Raw genomic sequence first — 27,233 nt, 5'->3', positions numbered from 1 at the left:
ACCTACTGTAACTTAAAAGTATCATTATCTGAGTTTTCTTTGTGAATTTAACAAGATAATTTTTAAAAAAACAAAAGAGGAGAAATTTCAAAATGACAGGAAACATTAGAATTTAATAACTTCACTCTTCTTTCCTCACTTCCAAGTTGGCTAGAGCAGACCTCGAATCTCTGCAAAGCAGCATATGCTCACACAAGGGTAGTGATCCAGAAGCAGACAGCATCCTTGACACATCACAAGTCAAAAAAAAATATAGCCTCCACCCTGGAGACTTGAGTTTTAAGTTAGACATATAAAACTCCCAGATGACAACCAGTTAATGATTTTTCCAGAATTTATATTTTGCTTTTCTTGCTCAAGTTAAATAAGGAACAAGAGTAAATGGATTAAATGGTGAGACTAGAGGTAAGGGGGATCAATAATGAACCATTTTTTTAAATTAATCACAGTCCTGAGAAACACATGAAAGGTAAAAACTGGAGTGGAGGGCTGGAGATGTGGCTCAGTGGTTAAGCGCCCCTGGGTTCAATCCCTGGTACCAAAAAAAAAAAAAAAATGGAGTGGAAGCACTTCTAACAATAGACCCAGCCAGCCATAAGGGATCACATGAAAAGAGACATTCACAAAGTAAGAGGAGAAAACTGGATGAAAATCCTACCCAGAAGGCAAGGGGAAAGAAAAGGGAGGATAACAAATGAGAAGCCAAAACTCAAGGCAAGAATATGAGAAAAATCAGCTAATTTCTTATTAGATTTAATGAAGAAAGTTATTATACTAATCTAAAAACCTAATTAACTTTAATCTTCAAAATGTTAAATGTTCCTCCGCTATTGCTCTTCCAGAGCATCATTAACACGTTTTGAAAACCATACTCAGCATTCCAAAGGAGAAATATTTGTCATTTTTCTTCTGTGAAAAATTAAAGAGCCATATGTAAGATCAAGCTCATGGTTAAACCTAAAACCACACTAACTGGACTACATGAATTAAAATGCAATCTCTCACACACCCACACAAAGCTCCTCATAGCTATGCTTTAAATCTTTACATTATGAACTCAGCAAACTGAGACTCTACTGTGCCTCCTGTCTACCTCTCAAATCCCACTCAAGGCAGTCACTGACAGTTGCTTTGTCCAAATCATATCTGCCTTTTAACATCTATCTTCCAGGCTGCCAATATTAGATATGGGTACATCAGTCTGAAGTTTTCAACATTTGCACTGGACAGGAGACCAATTTTCACTTTCTTCAGTCTGACTTCAGTCAGTTGCCAGGGGAAAAAAATTATACATCAAGAGCTGGGCAGCCTATAGTGAATATCCTTTTTGTCAGGGAATATATACATAATTTTTCCTTAAAAATGTTTTTACAAGGGGGATCATGAATTGAAATCGATTTCCATGCATGTATAAGTTGTTGGGTTGAACCCAACTACTATGTATAACTAAAAAACTCTTATAAAATAAATAAATTTTAAAAATAAAAAAATGCCTTTACAAAATTCACAATGTAAACACACACAGAAACACATATACTCTCTCCCCTCCCCCATATACAAGTCACTCAAGCTATATCAAAGAAGATTGCATTTATGTCCTCAACCACACCACACCATTGCTAAGAGAAGTAAAAATATGTCACTGGGAGCAGTGGTACAAACCTGTAATCCCAGCAAATCACAAGACTGTAGCAGGATTGCAAGTTTGGAGGCCAACCCAGGCAATTTAGCGATACAGTGTTTCAAGATTTAAAAAATTAAAAAATAAAAAAATTTAAAAGGGCTGGGGATGCAAGGTCCTGGGTTCAATCCCCAGTACTGCAAAAAAATAAATAAAAATAAGAAAAGTATCAGTATCAATAAAAACCTTCATTCCAGCCAGGCACAAAGGCACACACCTGTAATCCCAGTGGCTTGGGAGGCTAGAAGAGGAGGATAGTGAATTCAAAGCCGGTCTCAGCAATTTAGCTGTTTCTAAATAAAATATTTAAAAGAGCTGGGGATATGGCTCAGTGGTTAAGCGCCCCTGGGTTCAACTGCCAGAAGCAAGACGGGGGAAAAAAAAAAAAAAAAAACTCATTCCCCAACCTTTCTTTATATCAGTGTCCTAAGAGACCATGAGTTTTAAATGATGGGTATTTCTGTAGTTTTTAAGATTTTTACTTTTAAAAGTACATGGCACAGTGACACAAGTCTATAATCCCAGTGCCTCAGGAGGTTGAGACAGGAGGATCACGAGTTAAAGGCCAGCCTGAGCAAATTAGTGAGAACCTGTCTTAAAATAAAAGGGGCTGAGGATGTAGCTCAGTGGTAGAGTGTGTTCAATCCTCAGTACCACAAAATTTCAAAAATAAAAAAATTAGACATAAGCAATACATCTTGATTTTTTTTACTCCAAGATAATTCCACCTTTGCTATGCCAAAAGAGTGAAAAGGGGAAATCTAAAAGATCAGCATCTCCCACCCAAGGAGACATGTTTCAATTTTTTTAAAACCTGACAGAATTCCAATCAACAACAAAAATAACAGGGCTTCAACAAATCAACAAAGGAAAAGTGTTTATAGATACCTATCACTACTTTAGGCATTCTCACACACATTATGTTTCAGATACATTACCAAACAAAAAAATGTTCAAAATCTATTAGCACCATCATGCTTTTTTTTTCTCTCCTTAAGAGTGCTGGAGTATCAAACCCAGGATCCAATATGTGTTAGACAAACTCTCTACCACTGAACCACACACTTGCCCCCAATGATGCAAAGTTTCTTTAAAGACACAAAAAGAGGGGAAAAAAATTTATTAATGGGACTATTCCAGCATCATCAAGAAAAAAAAAATTCTACATAACATCACTTTATTATACGTCTTCTTCCTTTGGAGAAGTCTTCCCAATTCCTTGTGCCTAGGGTAAACATGTGACATAAACTGGCTAATCAGTCTCCTCTGGCATCAGAGACCTATTTAGGGCTGAGCATGACCCAAACAGAGGCACTTAAAGACACTGAGGAAGAAAAGTTCTTTTTCTGCAGAGATGATATAACAAGCATGATCATCTCTAATCAGTGGTAGACATATTGTCCAATATGCATACAGCATATAAGCAAAAAGGTAGCCAGGTGTGGTGGTACATTCTTATGATCCCAAGTGACTAAGCAGGCTTAGATAGGAGGAGCACAAGTTCAAGGTGAGCCTGGCAACTTAGTAAAACCCTGTCTCAAATTTAAAAAATAAGATGTAGTTCAGTGGTACAGTGCCCCTGGGAGGGAGAGAAGGAGGAAGGAAGGAGATAAGCCAAAACTGAGACTTGTGGTTAAGAAAGTCCCACATCCTTTGACTCCTTGAATTCCCAATTATAAGTCCATAAACACCCTCTTGTCTCAAACAAGTTTGACGGGAATTTCTATAACTTGTAATTGGTTAATTGGTGAGGTTATATGAACATTAGCAAACTAAAGATAAAACCTTACTAGAGAGTAATTTAGGAATATACTTTTAATGCCTAAAAACTAGGACCCTATGGAAACTTTGAGAATGGTTGCCTGAGTGTGTGTGTGTGTGTGTGTGTATGTGTGTGTAAAATGTGACAGACTCAACATAGAAAAAAAGGTCAATTCTCCCCAAATTGATATACAAATTTAATGTAATTCCTATCAAAATTCCATACTTCTTGTAGATATAGATAAAATTATTCTAATATTTATATGGAAAAGCAAACAATCTAGAATTGCTAAAATAATGCAGAAAAAGAATTAACTAGAAAGAATCATTCTACCCAATTCTAAAACTTTTATATAGTGACAGCAATCAAGACTGTGTGGTATTGGCAGAGGGAAAAAAGATATACATAGACCAATGAAACAAAATAGAAAAACAAGATACAACTCTACACTAGTATGATCAATTTATTTTTAACAAAGATGCAAAAGCAATTCAATGGAGAAAAAAAAAAAGTCTCTTCAACAAATAATACTTGAACAACTAGATATCCACAGGTAAAAAAGAATGACCTAAACCCCACACCTTACATAAAACTTATGAATCATAAACTTAAATGTAAAATGAAAAACTATAAAACTTTTAAAAGGGAAGAAAAACCTTCATAAGCTAGAGCTTGATGAAAAATATTAAAAATGGCACCAAGGACATGAAGACATGATCTATAAATTGGAGGGCAGGGGAGGGAAAAAAATCAACAAACTGGACTTCATCAAAATTAAAATTTTTTACTTTGCAAAAATACTGTGAAGGCTGGAGATATAGCTCAGTTGGTAGAGTGCTTGCCTTGCATGCTCAAGGCCCTGGGTTCAATCTCAAGCACCAGGGGGAAAAAAGTTCTGTCAAGAGGATGAAAAATAAGGAAAATCTTTACTTTGCCATAGACAAGTGATACCCATGCATGGAGTTCCTATGGAATACTATCAAGCAATAAAAAGTTAAAACTGTTGATATATACACCAAGTTGGATGGCTCTCAAGGACACCAAGCTGGGGGATGGAGGGGGGCAAAACTGCAAGATTATACTGTATGATTCCGTTAATATAACTTTTGTTTGGGAGACCCAAGGTCACTTAAAAACTGAGCCACATCCCAAGCCCGTTTTTTTATTTTGAAACAGGGTCTTCCTATGTCCTTAGGCCCTCACTAAGTTTCTGAGGCTGATCTCTAACTTGCAACTCTTCTGCCTAGCCTCTCATGTTGCTAGGATTACAGGCATGCACCACCATGCCCAGTCAATTCTTAAAATGCCAGGAGAACAGAATTTTTACCAGGGAAATTTGGAGAGGGGAAGGAGTATATATAAAACTATAAAGAGGTAGTATGAAGGAGATCTTAGTATAGATAGAATAGTTCTGTATCTTAATTACTGTAATTGTTATACAAATCTATATATTTAATAAAAGAACAGAAAGCTATATTTGCACATTATACCAAAGTCAGCTTCCTGGTTTTGATACTGTATAGTAGTTCCATAAGAAGTAACCACTGGGGGCGCTGGGGACAGCTTGTCTTGTATGCTCAAGGTCATGGGTTCAGTCCCCAACACCACCAAAAAAAAAAAAAAAATGAAGTAACCACTGGGGAAAACTGGGTTGAGAATACACTAGATCTCTGTGTAGTATCTTTGCAACTTCCTATGAATTCTACAATTTTAAAAATAAAAATTTTAAAAAACTATTGACTTTTTAATAAATGTAACTAAATTCTGGAGCAAATACTGACAACTAATTTTAACTTGACTAAAAACTGAAACAGCAGAATCCTAAGGCTAAGCTGAGGAGAGTATGTTCTAACTTCAGATAATTCATATGAGTTCTTATCACACACTATCTCAACATACTTTTAAATGACTCAAGTCACAGCAAAATGAATTATTACAATTTTTTTTTTAACATACCAAGTCCCTTAGTTTTATCTGTTAAAATGACTGGTTATTTGCACAAGCCAAGCTGGAAGTGAACCTGCATGACAGATAACTGGCCACTTCGGGTCAGAGGCCTATTCAAGGACTCATAAAAAAATTTTAATTTTGATATCCTTTATATCCTAGTATAGCAGTCCCTGGCTTACAGCTCCATTTTCCCTGACTACTATGATGATCTCCAGACTCCTAAGGTCCTGCCTCCAGAATGCCTATCAATCTCTTTAACCCTTCCTACACAAAGCTTAAAGACTAATCTCCCACCAAAACACCATTTTCATCATATTCTGTGTTACCCAGATGGCAGAACTTCTTAAACAGGAAAAGGATTAAAGAGACATATTTCAGTTTAATTTAAGAAGAAAAAAAAAAGCTTTAAAAATAAACACAAACCAATACTGGAAAGAGGTACTTCCTGAGGTAGTGAGTCCTGTTGATATATCTGAGCATATGGGAAGATGTGAGACCTGTCCCAACCATAGAATGCTCTGATTCTACATAGTTCCTCTAATAGTCATTTCTTCTTCACCTAGTATTCAAAGCCACCTCCTAAAATCTAGCTCCAAAAATAAAATTAAATCTAGCTCCAGACTTTTTTGGAGGGGAAGGGGGGGAGGGGAGAATCAAACCCAGGGCCTTGCAAATACTAAGCAGGTATTCCACTATTATGATAAAAACTGTAAGCCCCAGATTCTCTCCTGACTTCTATCAGTGGGGCTCCACTCAGGGACTTCTTATTCCCCATGCATGACTTGCATGTCCATTATTTTTCTTACATGGATGACTTTTCCCCTTCCTTCTTTCACCTTTCCAGACCCAGCACAAGTTTGAATCTTCAGAGAGATTTCCAATCCCTTGCTTACACACTCATTCCTCTATCGCACATGTTATTAATTTACTTTGCATGTCTATATGTCCTGATTATAAACTCTAGAACAAAACAGTACATAGTCTCCACTAGGAAATCACAAAGGATCAACCAGCCCATTCACATCTGGTCCCTCCAACACATGCTTCTTCCGGGGAAATCCACTGTTGCCCAATGCAACAATCATGTATTCATCCCCTTACTGAGCCAAATATTAAAAGCAGTGTGGGATTGCATAAAAATGTACCTCAGGGAGGGAGGGGAAAGTGATGGGGAGTGATATCTGTCATATTATATTATGTGTATGTAGAAATACAAATAATAAAATCCCACATGTGAGCAAAAAAATTAAAATATACCTCAACTTCTTTGGATTATCACCCCTTTATTCCACCCAACAAATGCCTATAAGCTGGAGGAAAAAAAGTCATGATAGAACAGCAAGTTACTGATACTAGTATTTCAGAGCCACCTGCAAAATTGTGACCAACGGATTATAAAACCCTGCTCTACAGAAGCTATTCCTCATCATTCCATTACCAATTTAACATCACTGATTCTGTTTATAGTGTCTCTCCCTTTCCAAACAAGTTTCATTGAAATCTTATCCATCCAGTTCCCTATTCAGCAAAGGGTCCTTTTCTTAGAGTCAGAGGCCTATTCAAGGACTCATAAAATACACTTAGATACCAAAAGAAAGCTCCAACTCTTTAGATACTGTTAAAATAGATATGTATCAAAAGTGACTTCTAATGAGCATAAGACTTCTTTCAGGGGTGATAAAAATGTTCTAGAATTAGATAACAATGATAGTATACAACCCTCTAAGATATAAAAACTGAACTATACACTTTATAGGAGTGAATTTTATATACTTTATATACATACATATATATGTACTTTATATATATACTTTTATATATATATATACACTTATATATAGGAGTGAATTAAAAAAGCAAAGGAAGCTGGGCACAGTGCCACACGCCTGTAATCCTAGCAGCTCAGGAGACTGAGACAGGAGGATCTCGAGTTCAAAGCCAAGCTCAGCAAAAATGAGGTGCTAAGCAACTCAGTGAGACCCTGTCTCTAAATATAAAAATGGGCTTTGGATGTGATTCAGGGGTCAAGTGCCCCAAGCTCAATCCCCAGTATTAACAACAAAAAAAAAAAAAAAAAGGAAGATTCTCCACCCTTATGAACATTTCCATCTGGCACTAGGAAAAAACATGTATTAAATTTTGAGAGAGGCTGGGATTGTGGCTCAGTGGTAGAGTGCTTATCTAGCATGCATGAGGCACTGGGATCAATGCTCAGCACCACATAAATGTAAAATAAAGATATTGTGTCCACCTAAAACTTAAAAAAAATTTTTTTTAAATAAATATTTTTTAAAAATTTTTGAGAAAAGAATCTTTTCTTACATTACTCCTTAGAAAAATATTATTGCTGAGAGCCACATTTTTGCCAGAAGGGAGTGGTTGAGAGGTGATGCCAGAGAGCCATTGAGATGATGATGGTTATGTTAAGCTATGTATTGAAATGTCCACCTGCGGGGGGGGGGGGGGGGGGGGGGGGGGGGGGGGTTGCTGCTACTTTGGAGTTCTAGAGGGGATTCCTGGAGAGTTCAAGTTGGTTGGGGAAGTGCCAGAGGAGGGATTTCCGATTGGTGTGTGGTGTTCCTGGAAGGCCCGAATGGGTGGCGTCGCAAGAGTTCGGATAATAAAGGAGTTCCTGTTTTGAACCTACAAGTGCCTCGAGGCGGTTATTTTGTGCCCAGCCAGACTGTGGCAAATTATCTTAAACATTTTAGTACCTAACACAGACAAGGTACCATGTTAGGTACCACAAAGAAAAGTTACCAGGCTACCAAATAAGCTGCCCTGCTGGAGCCTGGAAAAGAGAAGACAATCCATTTAATTACCACTGTGAAGAGAACTAGGGAGAAAAGTATAAAGAAAAGAATGACCGGGGCTGGGGATGTGGCGCTCGCCTGGCATACATGCGGTCCGGGTTCGATCCTCAGCACCACATACAAACAAAATGTTGTATCCGCCGAAAACTAAAAAATAAATAAATAAAAGAAAAGAATGACCTAATCAAGATGAGTGATATGGAAGATGAGCAGTGTCCCAATAAGAGAAAAAAGGACATTTAAGAGATACATATTTGCCTCAGCCCATTTAAGGCTTAACAACTAGTTTAAACAGATTAATATAAAAGAACAATATAACTCCAAGATCACAGGGATCTGGATGTCATGCAATTGATGACAGGCTCCCATTCACCACAGGAAACTCAGTTGGCCATTTTATTAGCTGTGAAGTAAAAAGACTCTGAGTTTTATATATGTGAATATTTTTATCACACTTATAAACAACATCATGATGTTTTAGTGTATCCACAAATGAACATGAGTATTAGCCATGTAAAAATCAAGTTTCTAGATGTTCATTATGACTGCATAGAATGTGTACAAACCCAAAGACATACAAGGCTTAATTTTTTGACTCAAAAGTGTTATAAATAAATTATGAACAAATACTACTTTTAAAATAGTAACCTTGTAATTTTATTAGTCTCAAAAAAAAAAAAAAAACACACACACACCTAGGTTAGGGGTTAGGCAAACTACAGCCTATACATCAAATCTGGCCCAACTTGCTGGGCATGGTAGCACACTGCTGTAATCCTAGCAGCTCAGCAGTCTAAGGCAGGAGAATAGCAAATTCAAGACCAGTCTCAGCAACTTAGTGAGACCCTGTCTCAAAAAAAAAAAAAAAAAAAAATCAAAAGGCTTAGGGATGTAGCTCTGTGGTAAAGCACCTCTGGGTTAAATTCCCAGTACCCCCACCCTCCAAAAATCTAGCCTACCTCCTGTATTTATAAATAAGTTTTGTTTTATTAAAACAAGACCATGTCCACCTGTTATATACTGTCCGTAGCTGCTTTCCCAAGACAGAAGTAACACTTAATAGTGTTACTTGATTTAACTACCTGGCCCTTTACCAAAAAAAATTTGCCAATCATTATTCTAAACAAAAGCAATTGCTGGTAAATGACAATTTTCTTACACTTCCTTTAGCAACTAGGACTTTCCATAGATAAGCATTTATTTTATATTCTAGTAAAAATGACTACAGTTAGGTCAAGCTTTTGCATTAATGCTCAAAACGACTGAAGTCAAGCCAGCAAAGGTGTTTATAATAATTCTCGTTTGCTGCCTAACAATTATTATAAAAGCTGATAGCTTAAAACATTTATTATCTCCCAGGTTTCTCTGTGGGCCAGGGATTTAGAGTTGGTTGGTTAATGTCATTTGAAACTTGACTAGAGTTGGAAGATCTACTTCTAAGGGAGTTAACTCACATGACTGACAAAGGTTGTGCTGACTGCTGACAGAGACTTCAGCTCCCCTCTACAGGACCTCATAAGTGTTCTCTGGCATAGCAGCCAGCCTTCCCCAGAGTGAATATTCCATGAGAAAAAGTCAGGTAAATATGATCCCTTTTTATAACTTTGCCTCCAAAGTAGATCACATCACTTTCTCCACATTCCATTACAGAACTGAGTTACTAAGTCCAAGCAACACTGCTGAGGTTTAAGGTCAGGCTCCACTTTTTCAAGGGAGGCCATCAAAAAATCTAAAGGTAGCAACACTACTTCAGGGTTCCAAACCTTCAGCTTCAGCAACAAAGCAGAGTCTTATCTGATTGTTTTTAAAATCTGTGCTTAATTATTTTCATAATATATATTTTGTTTTACTAATGACAGAAAACAGGGTTTATCACCAATTGTTAACATTCTCCAAGGAAAAAAATTTAGCCAACAAAAAAAACAAAGCACTTCAGCTTTTTCTATCTGATGCAATGATGATGGGAGACAATTATAGTTTGGTTGTATTTCTCGACCCTACCCCCAACCCCTGGCAGAGAGACAAATTATGATGAATAGGACCATGATCATAAGTAACTAAAAAATTGGACCAGGAAAACAAGTCTTTATGATTCAGAATCATATACAAGATTTTCACAGATATAAACAAAAATAACAAGCAAAGAGAAATTCAGATCTGCATTCAAAAGGGGAGCAGGGCAGTTTGAGGGAGAGAGTGTGGATTATACCATGATTTGCATCAGAGATACATCTAAAACAAGAAATATATGTATATTATTACCTGCAACAATTAAATATATTTTTAAAATGTTTTGGTCAGTAGACACAATGAAGACTTAGCCAAACACATCTGTTACAACTGTGGAATTTCAATATAGGCTATAAGAAGGGCTGGGGAACAGAACTTTTCCATAGAGGAAAATGAAGTAAGAGTCATTTTAATTTCCTCCTCAGAAAGCTCAAAATGTTCCTAAACTGGACATTAAACTGCTAAGGGGCTGGGGATACAGACCGGATACTTGCCTAAAATACAAAAGGGAAGATAAAAAGCACTGCTTTAAAACAAATTCGAATCCTTGTACTGGGCTAGAAATTCATATCCACCCAGAACCTGTAAATGTGAACTTATTTAGAATGTGAACTTATAAATTAGAGTTTTTGCAGATGGTTATCAAGTTAAGATGAGGTCACACTAGATTAGGATGAAAGCCCTAACTCAATGACTGATGATGCTCTTAGAAGGAAAGGGAAATATGGACACAGAGATACACAAGAAAAACAGTATGGTATGTGACAAAAAACAGAGATTGGAGTGCCTTTTCTCCAACTCCTGGTAACCCAAGAAGCAAGAACAGCACAGTGTGGATTTCATGCCTGAAATCCCAGTGATTGGAGGTTTAGAGAGAAGAATCACCAAGTTCAAGATCACAAGACCCTATCTAAAAAAATAAAAAGGACTAGAAATGTAGCACAGTGGTAAAGTGCCCCTGGGTTCAATTCCCAATCTGCAAAAATATAAAAGAAGCCAGGAGAAAGGCATGGAGTAGATTCTTCCTGAACCCCAAGAAGGAATCAAGCCTGCCAAAACTATAATTCCATATATATTTTTTTTGGGGGGGGAGGTAGGGGGCAGTGCTGGGAATTGAACCTAGGGCCTTGTGCACGCAAGGCAAGCACTCTACCAACTAAGCTATATTCCCAGCCCTCATATTTTTTTTTAATATTTTACTTTTATAGTTGGACACAATACCTTTATTTATTTTTATGTGGTGCTGAGGATCGAACCCAGGGCCTCACACGCACAAGGCGAGTGCTCTACCTCTGAGCCATAACCCCAGTCCCTAATTTCATATTTTTTACCTCTACAACTATGGAAGAATAAGTTTCTATTGTTATAAGCCATCAAATTTGTAATAATTTTTATTCTGGCAGCCCTAGGAAACTAATATAGCCACCTCATTCATATTAAGAAATTTTAATAATTTCATTATTTTTAGTATTAGAGATATTTATCTTCAGCCTGAAACTGAAATATTCACCAAATAAGATTTATATATATATACACATATTAGTTCTAGATAGACATGATACCTTTATTTAATTTATTTATTTTTATGTGGTGCTGGGTATGAAATCCAAGGCTTCACACATGTGAGGCGAGTGCTCTACCACTGAGCCACAACCCCAGCCCCCAAATAAGGTTTTTAGTTCACAAATTCAGAACAACTGGAAATGTCATCTCTATCAAAGATACTCCTCCTTTTGGGCACTGTCACAAGGATGAATTTGACTTAGACTCCAGTGGCCTATGTACTTTGCTATTTAGGGCACCAGAAGTGAAGTCCTCTTAAAGGCCAGTAAAGCACTGTCCATATTAGAGGCTCAATTCACCTTAGCTGATATCCAATGGCCTACAAAACTTACATCTTTGTTGAATTTCTCCTACTAGAATACAGGTCTAACACAGAACTACAGATTTCAATAAGTTTACCCTCAGTAGGGCACAGTGGTATATGCTTATTATCCTTGCTACTATGAAAACTAAAAGTAGGATAGAAAGTTCAAGGGCAGTCAAGACAATTTACTGAGACCCAGTCTCAAAATAAAATAAAAAGACTGGAGATGTGGCTAATGGCAGAGCCCTTGCTTAGCATGTGCAAGGTCCTACGTCCAACCCTCTGTACTGCACCCCAAAAAAAAAAAAAAATTATCTTCCAGATTTAAAGTCTTCTTTTCAAATTTACAGTGTAACAATGATAATTTTTCTAACATTAATTACTGGTAAGGTGTGGATTAACTTACCATTTTACCTATTCAATTTTGAGTTGACAAAAACATGATTGATGTAAGCCAAGATATTTTTTTAAATGAGTTAATATAATTTTTTTATTTGTTCTTTTTAGTTGTATATGACAGTAGAATGTATTCTGACACACATACATGGGGTATAACTTCCCATTCTTGTGGTTGTACATGCTGTGGAGTTATACTGGTCATGTATTCATGAACATAGGAAAGTTACGTCCGATTCATTCTACTGTCTTTCCTATGCCATCTCCCTAACCCTTTGTCTAATCCAATGAATTTATATTCTTCCCTCTGTATATCAGAGAGAACATTTAGCCTTTGGTTTTTTGGAATTGGCTTATTTCACTTAGCATGATAGTTTCCAGTTCCATCCATTTGCCAGCAAATGCCATAATTTTATTTTTCTTTATGCCCAGATATATTTATGTCAAACTCAAACCAGTACAAATATGTATAGATGATTTAACATACTAGTGTGAAAGTACAGGACAATTTCTAGGGTATTTTCAGAGTAATGAATATTATCAAGCTAAATGTTTCACATTATCCCAATATCATACTATGAATTAAAAAGAGGTATCACAAGAAGAAAGATAAAACTTCTGTCACTTTTATACCCTTTAGAATTGTGCAATAACATTTCTGTGACTTAACTAATTCTTGAAACACCCAAGAGAAGTAGATTCAGACTCTCCAAAAAGACATTTCTTTGTAAGCGTATCTTCTGATTAAAATATGCGCCTATACAATTAATTATACAACTCAAATAAATATTATAAGTTACTGAATAATTAAGTAGCAAGCACTGACTACTGACCACAGAAAATTTCCTCCAAAGATGGCTTTTGCAGAACCTGGGGATGTAACCCAGTGGCAGAGTTGTTACCTAGCATATACAAGGTCCTGGATTGCATTCCCAGTGTGTGTGGGGGGGGGGGGGGGTACGACCAATTTTCTATAAAGGATTGCCTCTTTATAAAAAAAAAAAAATATTGACCTACCTTGCTTTCGAACATCTTCTACAGCAGCCACAAGCTCCTCCTTGAGAAACTGACTCTCCTTTGCAATTTTATCCCCCTTCTCCAAGAAATTCTCAGTTGCTTGTTCAACAGATGCAGCCAAAACGTGGGCCTTCTTAGAACGACCTCTCTTTTTATTAGAGGGTCCCTTACTGTTGGTGTTTACCAGAGTTGTAACCTAAAGGTTTCATTTTAAAAATTAATTAAATTGCAGTTATTTAAAATGAAAACAAAAGAAAGACTAACAACCTAAAAGATAGCATCAGTAAATTATTCATAAGGAAAAATCGCAGTAAGCATTAAATAACAACTCTTACCATATTTAAGATAAAAAGCAATGATACTAAATTTAGGTTTCAAAATAACTTAGCTTCCTTAATGTGTAAGATAATATACAAATATAAATATAAATGTGTGTGTGTATGTGTGTGTGTGTGTGTGTGTGTGTATAGAGGTACCAGTGATTGAACCCAGAGGCACTTAACCACTGAGCCACATCCCCAGCAGCCCTTTTTTGTTTTATTTAGAGACAGTTGAGTTACTAAGTGCTTCACTAAGTTGCTGAGGCTGGCTTTAAACTTGTGATCCTCCTGCCTTAACCTCCCAAGTCGCTAGAAACAGAGGCTTGCACCACCATACCCAGCAATAAAAAATATTTTGACTTTACAAATTAGGAACTTGGGAACACAAAATATTGATTAAAATGGTATTATTTAAAAATAACTAACTTCTGAATCATTGTCTCTGCTGATTGGCTAGAGATCTGTTTAATCCTTCCTTGGAAAATAAAAAAACATAAGAAATGGCTAGTTCAAAGTCCAAATTCTTATTTTATGTATGTAAAGTGTTCAGGTTGCAACAAGATTTCCACAGTTCTCAGCCATGCTCAGCGGTTCTTTGTGTAGGTTGACACTGTTGTACCAGCCTATAAGAGGAAAGGCCAAACTCACAGAAGGTTGTTCATTTAGAAGAAGAAACTGTTAATGACGTACAACTTCCTGAATTTGTGTTTTCTCACAAAAGCCTTATAAGTTCAGTATTTCTAGTTACCCTACCAAGATAATGTGATTATGTTTGATCTCCATTTTGGTGTTTTTTCAACAAAGTTTTGTTTGTAAGCAAAAAAAAAAAAAGAAAGAAAGAAAGAAAAAGAAATAAGTTAAGATATCTCTCTTCTATGTCACCATGAAGTTCTAGAAAGATTAACAATATGAGGGCTGGGAATATAGCTCATTTCGAAGATTGCTTGCCTAACATGCACAAGACCCTGGGTTCAATCCCCAGCATCACAAATAAATAAATAAATTGACCATGAGTTTCACCAGAAAGCCACATTTTGTCATTGTTTCAATCTTTACAAAACATTTTTTAAGATAATTTGCTTCTGAAGTCTTTGTTCAGTTTATTCTCACAAATCTTAGCAATTAATTAGTAAAGGTCATTAAAAAGAAAAGAGTCACTATCCACAGAAGCCTACTGTGATGATGCTTTAAGTCCCAGAATACTAATCAGTATTAATATGTTTAATACCTTATGATCCGTAGGTTGAAATGATTAAGGATTTGTTATAGTGTAAATCTCCCAAACAAAAGACGTACTGACAGCTATAGTACATGGGGTCCAGAGAGTAAATATTCCACTCTTACCATACACTCCTATATATAGATAAATAAAATACTAGTTTACATCTGTAAGTTGGAATAGAATTTTTTTAAAAGATTGTCAATGCTACTCACTTGATATATCTCATTCTCTCTCACACATACATGTAAACTATACCAAAATACTAAAAGTGCATAGCTAATTACTGACAATTGATAAATGCCATCACATTATGATACATGTATTTGTAACAGAATACCCAAAACTATGCCCTCAAATTCAATTACCTGCTAATTAATCCTACACAATGAAAGGGCATTAAGCTGGGGGCTAGGGTTATGGCTCAGTGGTAGTACACTCGTCTGGTATGTGAGGCACTGAGTTCAATCCTCAGCATCACATAAAGATAGATAGATAAAATAAAGGTATTGTGTCCATCTACAACTAAAAAAAAAAATATTAAAAAAAAAAGAAAAGAAAAGAAAGGGCATTAAGCTGAGTAAGGAACCTTAATAAGGATCCATATCACAACTTCCTTGAGTTTCCCCTTTAAGGAAGGGTGAAGTTCTCTGCAAAGTGCCAATATCTAAAAATCTGCTCTATAACAACAGCCTCCACTATTGGCAATACGACGGACTCAAAAAAATTGTAGCAATATGTTGTAACGGATTAAATAAATCTCGGTATCAATATTCAATTATTAGATGAGCCAAATCATATAAGAACTATCACACTAAATTCAACCAATCATATTAAGACTTTGAAAGAAATAACCTTGGTCTACTCAAGCCTACTGCTATAGAACCATGCTACAACTATGTATTTGTGTTTTCAGATTCTTACCTGTGTAACAAGAGGCTCCAATAGTCTTTCAACTGCCAAAGTCCTGATCTCTAGACTTTTGGGGTCCCATTTGAAGTTTATGTTGCCTGTATGAACAGCAGTCATTTCTAAGAGAGAAATCAAAGGCCAAAGTCAGGCAAATATCAAAAACAATCGTGAAATATACATATAACAAATATTCTCCAATTTAAAGACTTTTATATAAGAAAAGCTATATATATATACAAGGTAAAATAATTATAACTAGCATGCACATGAGACCCAGTAACTTTTACAACCTCTTAACAATTTTGAGTTTACAAACATTAAGGGTACAACAAGTACTCTCAAACACATAGATCTTTTCCCTTTGGGCTGCTCTGTTACCTAGACATTTCTATTTCCAGTTTTCCACCCTACCTTTAGAAGCAAGATGAAAAGCTAACATGAATAACAGCTTTTTTTTTTTTTTCCCTTGGGCTGGGAATGTAGCTCAGTGGTAAAAAGCTTGCCTAACTGCACAAGGCCCAGGTCAATCCCTAACCCAAAAAAAAAAAATTCTTTAAAAAAAAAAAAAAAACGAATACAAAAGATTCTAATTTTTCTTACTCCACAACAGTTATACTGCAATATTAGTTAAATAGGTATGCATGTGCCCACAGTCCCAACTACTTGGGAAGCTAAGGATTGCTTGAGCCCAGGAGTTTAAGACCAGACTAGAAAAGATATCAAAAAATTAAAAAGAACAAGAATAATGAGTGCAACTACTTATAACTGAGAAACTGATGTGACTCCATTTTTGAAAATAAATAAATAATACCAGCTTCTACCTCGAGGCCTGTCCTAAGGAAGGGGGCATGACCCTTGTCCTGGGAAAAAACCTACAAAGCACTCCTAAGTACATACCCATCGTACTGAATTGTTTGTCTGCAAATCACAGGAGAGTTCTGTGGCGCCAGGTGTCCCTGACTCGGTTAGGCTAGGTGAGGACCCATAGTAACCCCCTAACAACCACCAATCAACTTGAGACAAGGAAAATACCTGGAATGCCAGATGACCCCTAGTAGTTTATGGTGGTTAATAACATGTTGAGAAACCATGTAGTTTCGCATGTATACCCCTTGTGGCCTAAACCAATCAATTCAAAGGAATCCCCTTCTTGTACTAACCAATCACCCCTACCCAACTTGTTCCTGCCAGTGAATGAGCTAATCAACATTAAGATTCTTGTTTGATTTTCCCGAGGTATGGAATGATTTGCTGTGTGATGTTGTGACGCATAGAGTATCCCCCCAAAACCTATAAAATCTCACTGGACAAAGGACCAGGACTCACTCCCTGGGACCACTGCATCGGGAACGGCTGTGAGTCCAGGCTCGAGCTTGCAGTAAAAACTCTTGTGTGATTGCATCGGATTCGGCTCCTGGAGATCTACTGGGGTCCCATGAATCTGGCATTACATAACCAAGTACATAAATACCCTTAGGATCACAGGTTATGGATCCTCAAAAGAAAAAAAAGCAGCTGGGTATTGAGGTGCACGCACACCTATAATCCCTGCAACCTGGAAGGCTGAGGCAGGAAGATCACAAATTCAAGGCCAGCCTAAGCAACTAGGTCTTTTAAAAAATGAAGTTTAAAGGGCTAAAGATATAGCTTAGTGGGAGAGTACCCCACACACACATTCAACCCCCCCAATACCATAAATCAAATCAACTTAAATTTTCCAGTAGCCACATTTAAAAAGATTTTTAAAAAACTGGATCAAATACATTTTAATATATAGTTAGCCTAACATATACAATGTTATCATTCTAAGATATAATTAATATTTTCAAATTAGAGATACTTTACCTAAGCTGTAAGTATTCAAAATATGGTATCTATTTTATACTTAGAGCAAATCTCAACTTAGACATGCCACAATTCAAGTATTCAGTCGCCCTTGCTACCTGACTACTACTAGACAGTGCAATACAGACCCTTTTTCAGACTCTTTCAAATTCAAGTAATATAACTGAAAAGGTTACAAAGGAAAAACATGTTAAGCTAGGTGAAGCAACTTGGGAGGCTGAAGAAGGAAGATTTCAAGTTTGAAGCCAGTCTCTGCAACTTAGCAAGGCCCTAAGCAACTTGGCAAAAGCATCTCAAAATAAAAAATAAAAAGGGCTAAGGAGGGCTGGGAATGTGGCTCAGGCGGTAGCGCGCTCCTCTGTCATGCGTGCGGCCCGCGTTCAATCCTCAGCACCACATACCAACAAAGATGTTGCGCCGAGAACTAAGAAATAAATATTAAAAATTCTCTCTCTCTCTCTCTCTCTCCTCTCTCACTCTCTCTTTAAAAAAAAAAAAATCAGGAGAAAGGAAGGTAGATAGGTAGAAAATATATTGAAATGTACTTAAAAACTATTTTACAAACAATGTGTGATACAGTAATATGTTTCTATATTAACACATTAAATAAGATTTGACGAGGATCTGACAAGAGGTCTCTGATAACTATTATGAAGTATAAAGAAAATGAACATTTGAGAAACTAGCCTCTACCTCAAAGCAAAGCCTGTCCTAGGAAGGGGGCGTGACCCTTGTCCTCAGAAAGAACCCACAGAGCATTCCCAGGCACATACCCACCCCGCTGAGTTGTTTATCTACAAATAACAGGAGAGATCTGAGGAGCCAGTTGTCCCAGACTCAGTGAGGACCCATAGCAACCCCCTAACAACCACCAATCAGCATGAGACAGGGAAAATACCTGGGATGCCAGGTGGCCCTCCCAGTAGTTTATGGTGGTTGATAACATGTTGGGAAACCATGTAGTTCAGCACGTACACCCCTTGTGGTTTAAACCAATCAGTTCAAATGAGTATCCCTCTTGTACTAACCAATCACCCTTACCCAACTTGTTCCCACCAGTGAATGTGCTATTCATGTTTTAGAGTTGTTTTATGATTTTCCCACGGGGTGTGATGATTTGCTAAGAGATGCTATGATGTATGTTAAGTCCCTGCCTTTCCCAAAGAGTGTATAAAACCCTGGGCTCAGGGTGCGTGCAGAGGACCAAGCTAGCTCACAATAAACACCTCTTTACTGCTTACATTGATCTTGGTCTCTGATGGTCTTTTGGGGATCCCAAATTCAAGCAGAACCCATTGTTTTCAAGCAGAACCCATTGCTAGCCTCAGCAATTTGAAAAATCGCTGTCTCAAAATTTTAAAAAAGGAAAAAAAAAAGGGGGGGGAGAGTGGGGAAGGCTGGAGATGTAGCTTAATGGTAGATTACTTGCCTAGTATCTGCAAGGCCCCGAGTTGGATTTCCAGTTGTAAAGTCCTTGCTTAACATCTGGATGGCACTTAAGCCACCATTTTAAGATTTCCCCACCCAAGGCCCTTTCTGAGAAAGGCTCACTACTCCCTCATACCAACCCCAGCCTTAATCGCTTGCTTTAGGACCCGCCCAGCTCTTATCCCAGAGCCTGCCCCCAAAAAAGTCATGGAACCCAAGCCTGTATTGCCTCTCTCCATCTATGGAGAGATGGCCTTTATTTGTCAGCTCTGACAAATAAACTCTCATGTGTATCTCTGCCTGGTCTCTTTCATTTCTTGCTCACCCATCTCCAGGTTCCTCACTTTCCTATCACCAGTACTGGGAGAAAATAGGAAGGCAGGGTGGGAGAGAACAGGAAGGAAAAAGGAATCGTAGAACCACAGAAATGGAAGTGCCAATCTAGATGTGTTTATCTAATCTCGTAACACAAAATGTCAGTTTCCAGAGAATTTATTTCACTGATGTGGGCAAATTTGTCCTCTATACTCATATTATGTCAGGCCTATACTTTGTTCTTTAAAGGTTATTTGTCCACTAAACTGATCAACCCATGTCAGTAAACCTTAGGAAATGGAATGCTCTAGATTGCTAAGGGGCTACAGGCAGCTCAATAAATGTCATCAAATGTCACAGATAAGACATTTCAGAAGAAATTATTTGCCTCATGGATCCTGCATTTCTAAGCATATCAGATACTACTTCAACACAAATAAGACAGTGAACATTTCAGGATTGTAGAGGGAGGGAGCCAAGAGGTAGCAATAAAAGTGAACATTTAGATTACATTTGTATTTAATTAAGCAAGAACAACATACCACAATTCACTTTCCCAAAAAAATACACTCTCCTATTTTTTCTGAAATAAAAGACTTCTGGGTCTTCTGTTCTCCTAATTTTGATACTTTAGAATACAAAATATTAGGGGTAGAGGTGTGCTTGGGATTGAACCCAAGGCCTTGCACATGACAGGAACATGTTCTACTACTGAGATATACCCCCAGCCCCATTGACTTCTTAACTTAAAAAGTGGGGAATTGATCTCATGAAAAATCAAAGGGAGATCAGTAGAATAGAGGAGGAAAGGAACCAGGGGTTGGGAAAAAGTGAGAGAGGGGAGAAGCACTAGTGAGTGATAGTAGCCAAATTATATTGTCATATTGTGTACATGCATGAATATATAACAACAAATCTCACTATTATGTAGAACTACAATGCACCAATAAAAAAAAAAATATATATATATATATATATATATATATATATGGGGGCCGGGGGCATGCAGAATATAGACACAATAATAAACTGCAAATGACACCCGGCCTCTCCAGGTGAGTGTATTTTGAGGGGAATGGGTGACACTGAGAGAGGCCAAGCCGGCCAAATCAGTAAGTCTGTGCCTTGTTGCCCTTCCACTCTAGGCAATTTTGTTATCTGGAAGATCCAGGATTACCAGATCATCTGGTTTTCTGAGAAGCCAAAAATGTAGATATTTACATGAATCTCCCAATGTTCATGTCAGCAACAATTCCCCCCACACACCAAAAAAAAATTTTTTTTAGTAATGTGGATTGAATTCAGGAGCACTCAACCATTAAGTCACATTCCCAACCCTATTCTGTATTTTATTTAGAGACAAGGTCTCAATGAGTTGCTTAGCACCTCACTTTTGCTGAGGCTGGCTTTGACCTCGAGATCCTCCTGCCTTGGCCTCCCCAGCTGCTGGAATTACAGGTGTGCACCACTGCACCTGGCTGCCAAAATTTTACCACTGTGACAAACATGTTTGGGTACTATGATTGCCCTGTTGGTCACCACTCTGTGATCTCTGAATAAGATTCTCTCCCAAAGTCTCTTCTAGTTCAGAACTCCACATCCTCTTAACTGATGTCTCTGAGAAGGTCTTCCTCTTCCTCCATAAAAATTCACCAAGCCCTTACTAAAGGGATTGGAACAAAGTACTCCATCTCTCACATTGAGAAACCTGAAATATACTGACACTTGAAAATTAAAAACTCATTCAGTGTGTTTTCAAGACTTTCAATAACCATGATAGAAGTAGACTGCATCTTTAATCAAAAGCCCTGCCAAGAATGACACTAAACATTATTAAACTATACAACAGAGCCAAGTTATGCTTTTGATGACCCCAATCCTTAAAAGATTTCCAAAAACAAAAGCAGAGAGCTTAAATATAAAGAGAATGTGTTCTACAACAACACAAGCTTATCGGTACCAGTTTTGTCACTTACTTGGGGAAGCCATTTCATCTTTCTGGATGTTAGTTTTCTCATCTATAAGATAAGAGGATGAACTGTATATTCCTTCTAGCACTGACATTCCATATCTTAATAGCTTTTGAATTGTTTTATTAAACCAAATTAATTTTCTCAGGCTTAGCATGTAGTCTTTCTATCTATATTTTAAGTTTAAGGATAATAACTATGCTTATACTTCTTCATATTCCTTAAATTGCTGGCAAGGTACTTGACGTAAAGCAGTTTTTAGCTGAACTGAATTTACGCAATCAGAAGTGAAAATATTTACAAGCCTACCAAGAAATAGTTCCTGCTTTAATCTTTGTCATATCTTCTGGTTTTCCACAATTAATGGCATTGTTTAGAGTAGCTGAGCAAATAATTTTTATTTTTTTTTTTTTTTTTTTTTTTTTTTTTTTTTTTTTTTTTTTTTTTTAAAGAGAGAGTGAGAGAGGAGAGAGAAAGAGAGAGAGAGAATTTTTTTTTTTTAATATTTATTTCTTAGTTCTCGGCGGACACAACATCTTTGTTGGTATGTGGTGCTGAGGATCGAACCCGGGCCGCAAGCATGCCAGGCAAGTGTGCTACCGCTTGAGCCACATCCCCAGCCCCAGCAAATAATTTTTAAAACTCTGGCAGTTTCTAGTTTTCCAATTAACTTACAGAGTACTCCTTTGCAAGATCTATTACAAAACCTACAAGAGCTAGCCAACCTTAATTAATGACAGCAACTTTAAGTTTTTCCATGAGCGATTATGCTTAGTGGAACTAAATAAAAAGTTAAACTGTAGTTATTCAGTCTTCATTACCTTAAAAATAGCAATTCTGGCTATAAAGTAAAATATACATTCACTATAAATTCAGAAAGGTGCAAAGATGCAGTCCTTTGGCTAGCAATCTGTAAAATAGAAAGGGAGAGGAGAAACAACAAGGAGAAAGTAAATGCATAGTTCCATCAGAAACAAGAAAGCTGATTGTTGGCAAACTGCCTCATTTGTGCAAAAGAGCTACATACCTTCTCAAAAGACATTACAAGTTCATTTACAACAGAATGGCCACATCATTCTTAAAATCTATCTACTCCAAAGCTTTAGTCCATACTTACAATGCTGTTCAATGCCAATTTTTTTTTAACAGCAAGGTTAAGTAAATGAAGTGTCAGAATAGTTCATTTAAATGCAAATCAGGAAATTTAGAAATTAAAAGTATCCAAAGCAAAGTTGACTGTCATACTGTAAAAGATACAGTGTTGCAGATTACTTAGTGCTGTCATAGGTATGCCAAGTTTCATGTTCACTAAGTAGGGTTAAGACTAATATTGAAACCTCAACTCTCAAATCTCCTGGTAACTGGGGACAGAGGTTAACCCTTATAATTAAGGGGGGGGAGGGGGGTCCTGACTTTATGACTAAATTTCCAATCCCCAATCTATCATATTCCTCTTCTAAACTACAAACCAGTTGGAACTGAGGGGAGGGATAAGAAAATAATTGATATAAAAGTGAAGATGGTCCACATAAACAAAGAGAAAACTTTTTTTCCCCATAATTATGGTCTCTATTTCTAATCACAATTACAATATCACCATCCAAAAAATATTTTTAAGACTTGGTCAAGGGGCTGGGGATGTGGCTCAAGCGGTAGCACGCTCGCCTGGCATGCGTGCGGCCCGGGTTCAATCCTCAGCACCATATTACAAACAAGGATGTTGTATCCACCGAAAACTAAAAAATAAATATTTAAAAAAAAAAAAAAGACTCGGTCAACCATGAAAGCCAAATACAATCACAGTAAAGTTTCCCACCAACTGCAGAGTAACTGAATCAAACGAGCAATCTATCATTTGTATGTAATCAAGCCATAACATTTTATAACAGGCATTCAAATGTCACACAGTAGAAGTTGTTGCTCTCCTTCCAAATACACAAGACTTGGTGGGCATGATGGGGCACACCTATAATCCCAAGGACTCCAGAGACTGGTACAGGAGGATTGCAAGGTAGAAGGTCAGCTTTAGCAACTTAGTGAGGCCCTAAGCAACTTACTGAGACCCTGTGTCAAAATAAAATATAATGAGGGCTGGAGATGAGATAAAACACCCTGTGTTCAATCCCCAGTACCAAAAATCAAAACAAAACCAAATACACAAACCAATGGAAAAAAGGATAGTTGATTAGATCTTTAAAGAATAATAATAGTAAAACACGTAAAAATTACTCTTTATTTTGTTCTCTTATATTTTTTATAATAACTTTATTTTTTATTTATTTATTTTAATTTTTTTTTAGTTGTTGATGGACCTTTATTTTTATTTATTTGTATGTGGTGCTGAGAATCAAACCCAGTGCATCACGTATGCTAGGCAAGCGTGCTACCACTGAGCCACAACCCCAGCCCTATTTTTTTTTTAATATTTATTTTCCAGTTTTAGGTGGACACAATATCCCCATTTTTCATTTCCATGTGGTGCTGAGGATCGAAGCCAGCGCCTCATGCATGCCAGGCGAGCACGCCACCACTTCAGCCACATCCCCAGCCCCCAGCCTTTTTTTTTTTTAATTCGGTATTGAGAATTGAACGCAGTGCCTCATATGTACTAGGCAAGTGCTCTACCACTGAGCCACAACCCCAGCCCTCTCTCTCTTATATTCTTTTTTCTTTTTTACTTTGTTTTTTATCTTTATTTTATTTATTTATTTTTATGTGGTGCTGAGGATCGAACCCAGGGCCTCACACATGCTAAGTGAGTGCTCTACAACTGAGCCATAATCCAGCCCCTCTCTTATATTCTTGAGGGCACAAAAGGAAGGCAATGAGGAAATAAAAGGAATAGCTTGACTACAAAAGCACTTAGTGAAGCCACCTGTAAACACACCTGTAATTGTAGTAACTTGGGAGGCTGAGGCAGGAGAATCATGAGTTCAAAGCCAGCCTCAGCAACTTAGTGAGGCCCTAAGTAACTCGGTGAGATCCTGTCTCTAAATAAAATACAAAACAGGGCTGGGGATGTGGCTCAGTGGTTAAGCAACCACCCCCTCCAAAAAAAAGCACTTAGTGAAGGACAAAAGGTAAACCTGAAAAAATAGTGTTCACTTAACCATTCATTCAGCAAATATTTGAGTGCTTCTTCTTCACAGATACTATCCTCAATAGGAATGAACAAAAAAAGGACCCCGGACATCATGACACTTAAGCAGCAACAATGGCAAGTTCAAGGCCAGCCTCAGCAACTTAGAGAGGCCCTAAGCAACTTAGTGAGACCCTATCTCAAAAAACAAAAAAGGGCTGGGAATACAACTCAGTGGTAAAGCACCCCTATGTTCAACCCGCAGTCCCAAAGGGGAAAAAAAGGTTTTTTTCACAAGTATGGGGCAAATATATATTTTATATTCATTTATTTAGCATCTATCTCATTATGGTTGAGACTATCAATAATGGAAGAGTGTTTAAAAGAAAGCTGAATTAAGCTCTCATAACAGACAACTGATTATGGATGCACAGAAAGTCCCTGTTTCCATAAGGGACTAGACAACTCTAGTCTGAAATACAAAGAATATGAAAAAAAAGCATCTGGACTGGCAGCGGGAGAGAAAAGACAGATAACAGGGAAAAGAAGTTTTTGTTGTAGAACAATTGAGACTTAAACTCTTCACATAGCTGAGAAGTTCACTGAAGGAAGAAAAATGTATTTTTCTTATAGAGACAGGCAAAAAGATGTCTAGACTTGACCATAAAGTCAGGTAGTAAAGCAAACTGGGTGAGAAAACACAATAATTATCTCTAAAACTTGTAGTATATACCTTTGATGACCCATTTTGTCATTCATTCATTAATGACCAAGTGCCATGTTCTGGGATTCTGCAAGGTGCCAGGGACAAAAAGACTAATTAGAAATCCCAAGCAGCTATCATAGCAATTAATTATTAAGACCAAAAGGAAACAGGTATAGTTACAAAAGAGAAATCTAGCAGATGTCATTTAATCAAGTGTTTAAATTTAGTATCACCACCAGGGAACAACCTGACAACCCACTGCAAAGCCCTAAGAATGAAAGATCATCAGACAAATCCAAACCGTGAAGCATCTACAAAACTTGTCTAAACCCTTCAAAAATGTCAATGCCAAGGAGAAAGAAGGAAAAAAAAAAAAAAAAGGAATGGAAATCAAAACTAAAAGGATGACAACTGAATGCATTACGTAATCTCTTACTGATTCCTGATCCCCCAAAAAATATAAACAGTGATATATTTTATACACATACACAATACATCACTAGGACAACTGGAGCAAATTGAATATGAATATGAACTACAAACTTCTGAAGATCTTGTCAAAAGACATACTCTTATTCAGAAGGTCTAAGCTTCCGCCTTCCAGGGAGAAGTAACATTAACCCTCAGATCATTCTTTAAAAGGTTTTACAGGCTGGAAGAGACCTAGGCTCAATCCCCAGTACTACACACACACACACACAAAAAAAAAAGGTTTTAGAGACAGGGTGCATGCCAATAATCCCAGTTACTCAGGAGGCTGAAGCAAGAGGATCACAAGTTCAAGGTCAGCCTGGGCAACTTAGGGAGCCACTATCTCAAAATCAGAAAAAGGCTGGACATGTACTTCAGTGGTAGAGCATTTGCCTAGCATACATGAGCCCCTGGATTTAATCCCCAGTATTGTCTCCCACCTCAAAAAAAAAAAAAAAAAAAAAGCATTACATAATGTTATATCAAGTTCTTGCATGTGATAGTGGTATCATGGCCACATCCTTACTCTTTCCTCCCAAGAATGACAATTACTTAAGAGTGAAGTTCCATGAGGTCTGGTCTGGAGTTATTATTCCCTGCAAAACTGAAATGTGTTAGCAATTGATAAATCTAGGTGAATTGGTAAATCCAGTGCTCTTTGTACTTACTCTTTCAACTCTTCTGTTAGGTTTGAAGATTTTTACACCCCCCCTCCCCCAAAAAAAAGTTGGCAGAAAAATGCTCACAGTCTAGATAGGAATATAGATATAAAATAACAGAAAATATAGAATACTATTGCAAAACTCCGCTAGCACAAATGGCTAGCACAAACAATGGAGTTCCCAACTAGTCGGGAGGCCTTACTGAGATCTGACATTATTCCACAGAGGGCAGTTGTTTCAGGTTGTGAAGGACAATGACACCAAGAACACCAGCACTTTCCAGAAACCACTGTATGAGTGAAAATTAGGACGGGTAGTGAAAAAATAGCCATTAATACTGAAAGATAAACTAAGAAATTAAGAAGGCATTAAAGGTTTGGACTTCATCCTTCCTAATATAAAAATATCCTCAACCCATTATATTCTCACCTCTAAAAAGAAAGAAAAAAAGAAAGAGCCAGGCGCAATGGCACGCACCTGTAATCCCAGCAGCTCAGGAGGCTGGGGCAGAAGGATCCAAGTTAAAGCAGCCTCAGCAAGAGTGAGATGCAAGCAACTCAGTGAGATCCTGTCTCTAAATAAAATACAAAATAGGGGTAGGGTGTGGCTCAGTGGTCTAGTGCCCCTAAGTTCAACCCCCAGGGAAAGAAAGAAAGAAAGAAAAAAATAAGGGTGGGGGTAGGAGGAGAGGAGCTCTTAGAAAGCTTTTTATCACTGTAACAAATACCTGAGATAATCAAATTATAAAGTGAAAAGATTTATTTTGGCCTTAGATTTACAAATTTTAGTCCATAATTGGTTTGCCCCATT

At 37.3% G+C, this 27,233-nt stretch overlaps 1 protein-coding gene and 1 pseudogene across 2 annotated transcripts in view; one reads left to right on the top strand and one right to left on the bottom strand.

The window, feature by feature from the left end:
* Ctnna1 (catenin alpha 1) overlaps positions 1-27,233 on the bottom strand; it is a 167,085-nt gene that overhangs the window by 127,524 nt on the left and 12,328 nt on the right. For both annotated transcript variants that reach the window (XM_005327262.5, XM_013359554.4), the window contains 2 exons: positions 15,960-16,066; positions 13,497-13,692 (listed from right to left, as the gene is read on the bottom strand). In XM_005327262.5, the coding sequence (XP_005327319.1) occupies positions 13,497-13,692; positions 15,960-16,064 (301 nt within the window). In that variant the 5' untranslated portion in view covers positions 16,065-16,066. The remainder of the gene's footprint in view (positions 1-13,496; positions 13,693-15,959; positions 16,067-27,233) is intronic.
* Positions 13,933-14,498, top strand: LOC101956459 (small ribosomal subunit protein eS27 pseudogene; annotated as a pseudogene).

Source organism: Ictidomys tridecemlineatus, chromosome 1 (genome assembly GCF_052094955.1).
Source record: "Ictidomys tridecemlineatus isolate mIctTri1 chromosome 1, mIctTri1.hap1, whole genome shotgun sequence".
In the NCBI taxonomy this organism is placed as follows: domain Eukaryota; kingdom Metazoa; phylum Chordata; class Mammalia; order Rodentia; family Sciuridae; genus Ictidomys; species Ictidomys tridecemlineatus.
Note: the sequence above shows the minus strand (reverse complement) of the source record. Positions and strands in the feature narration are given on the sequence as shown.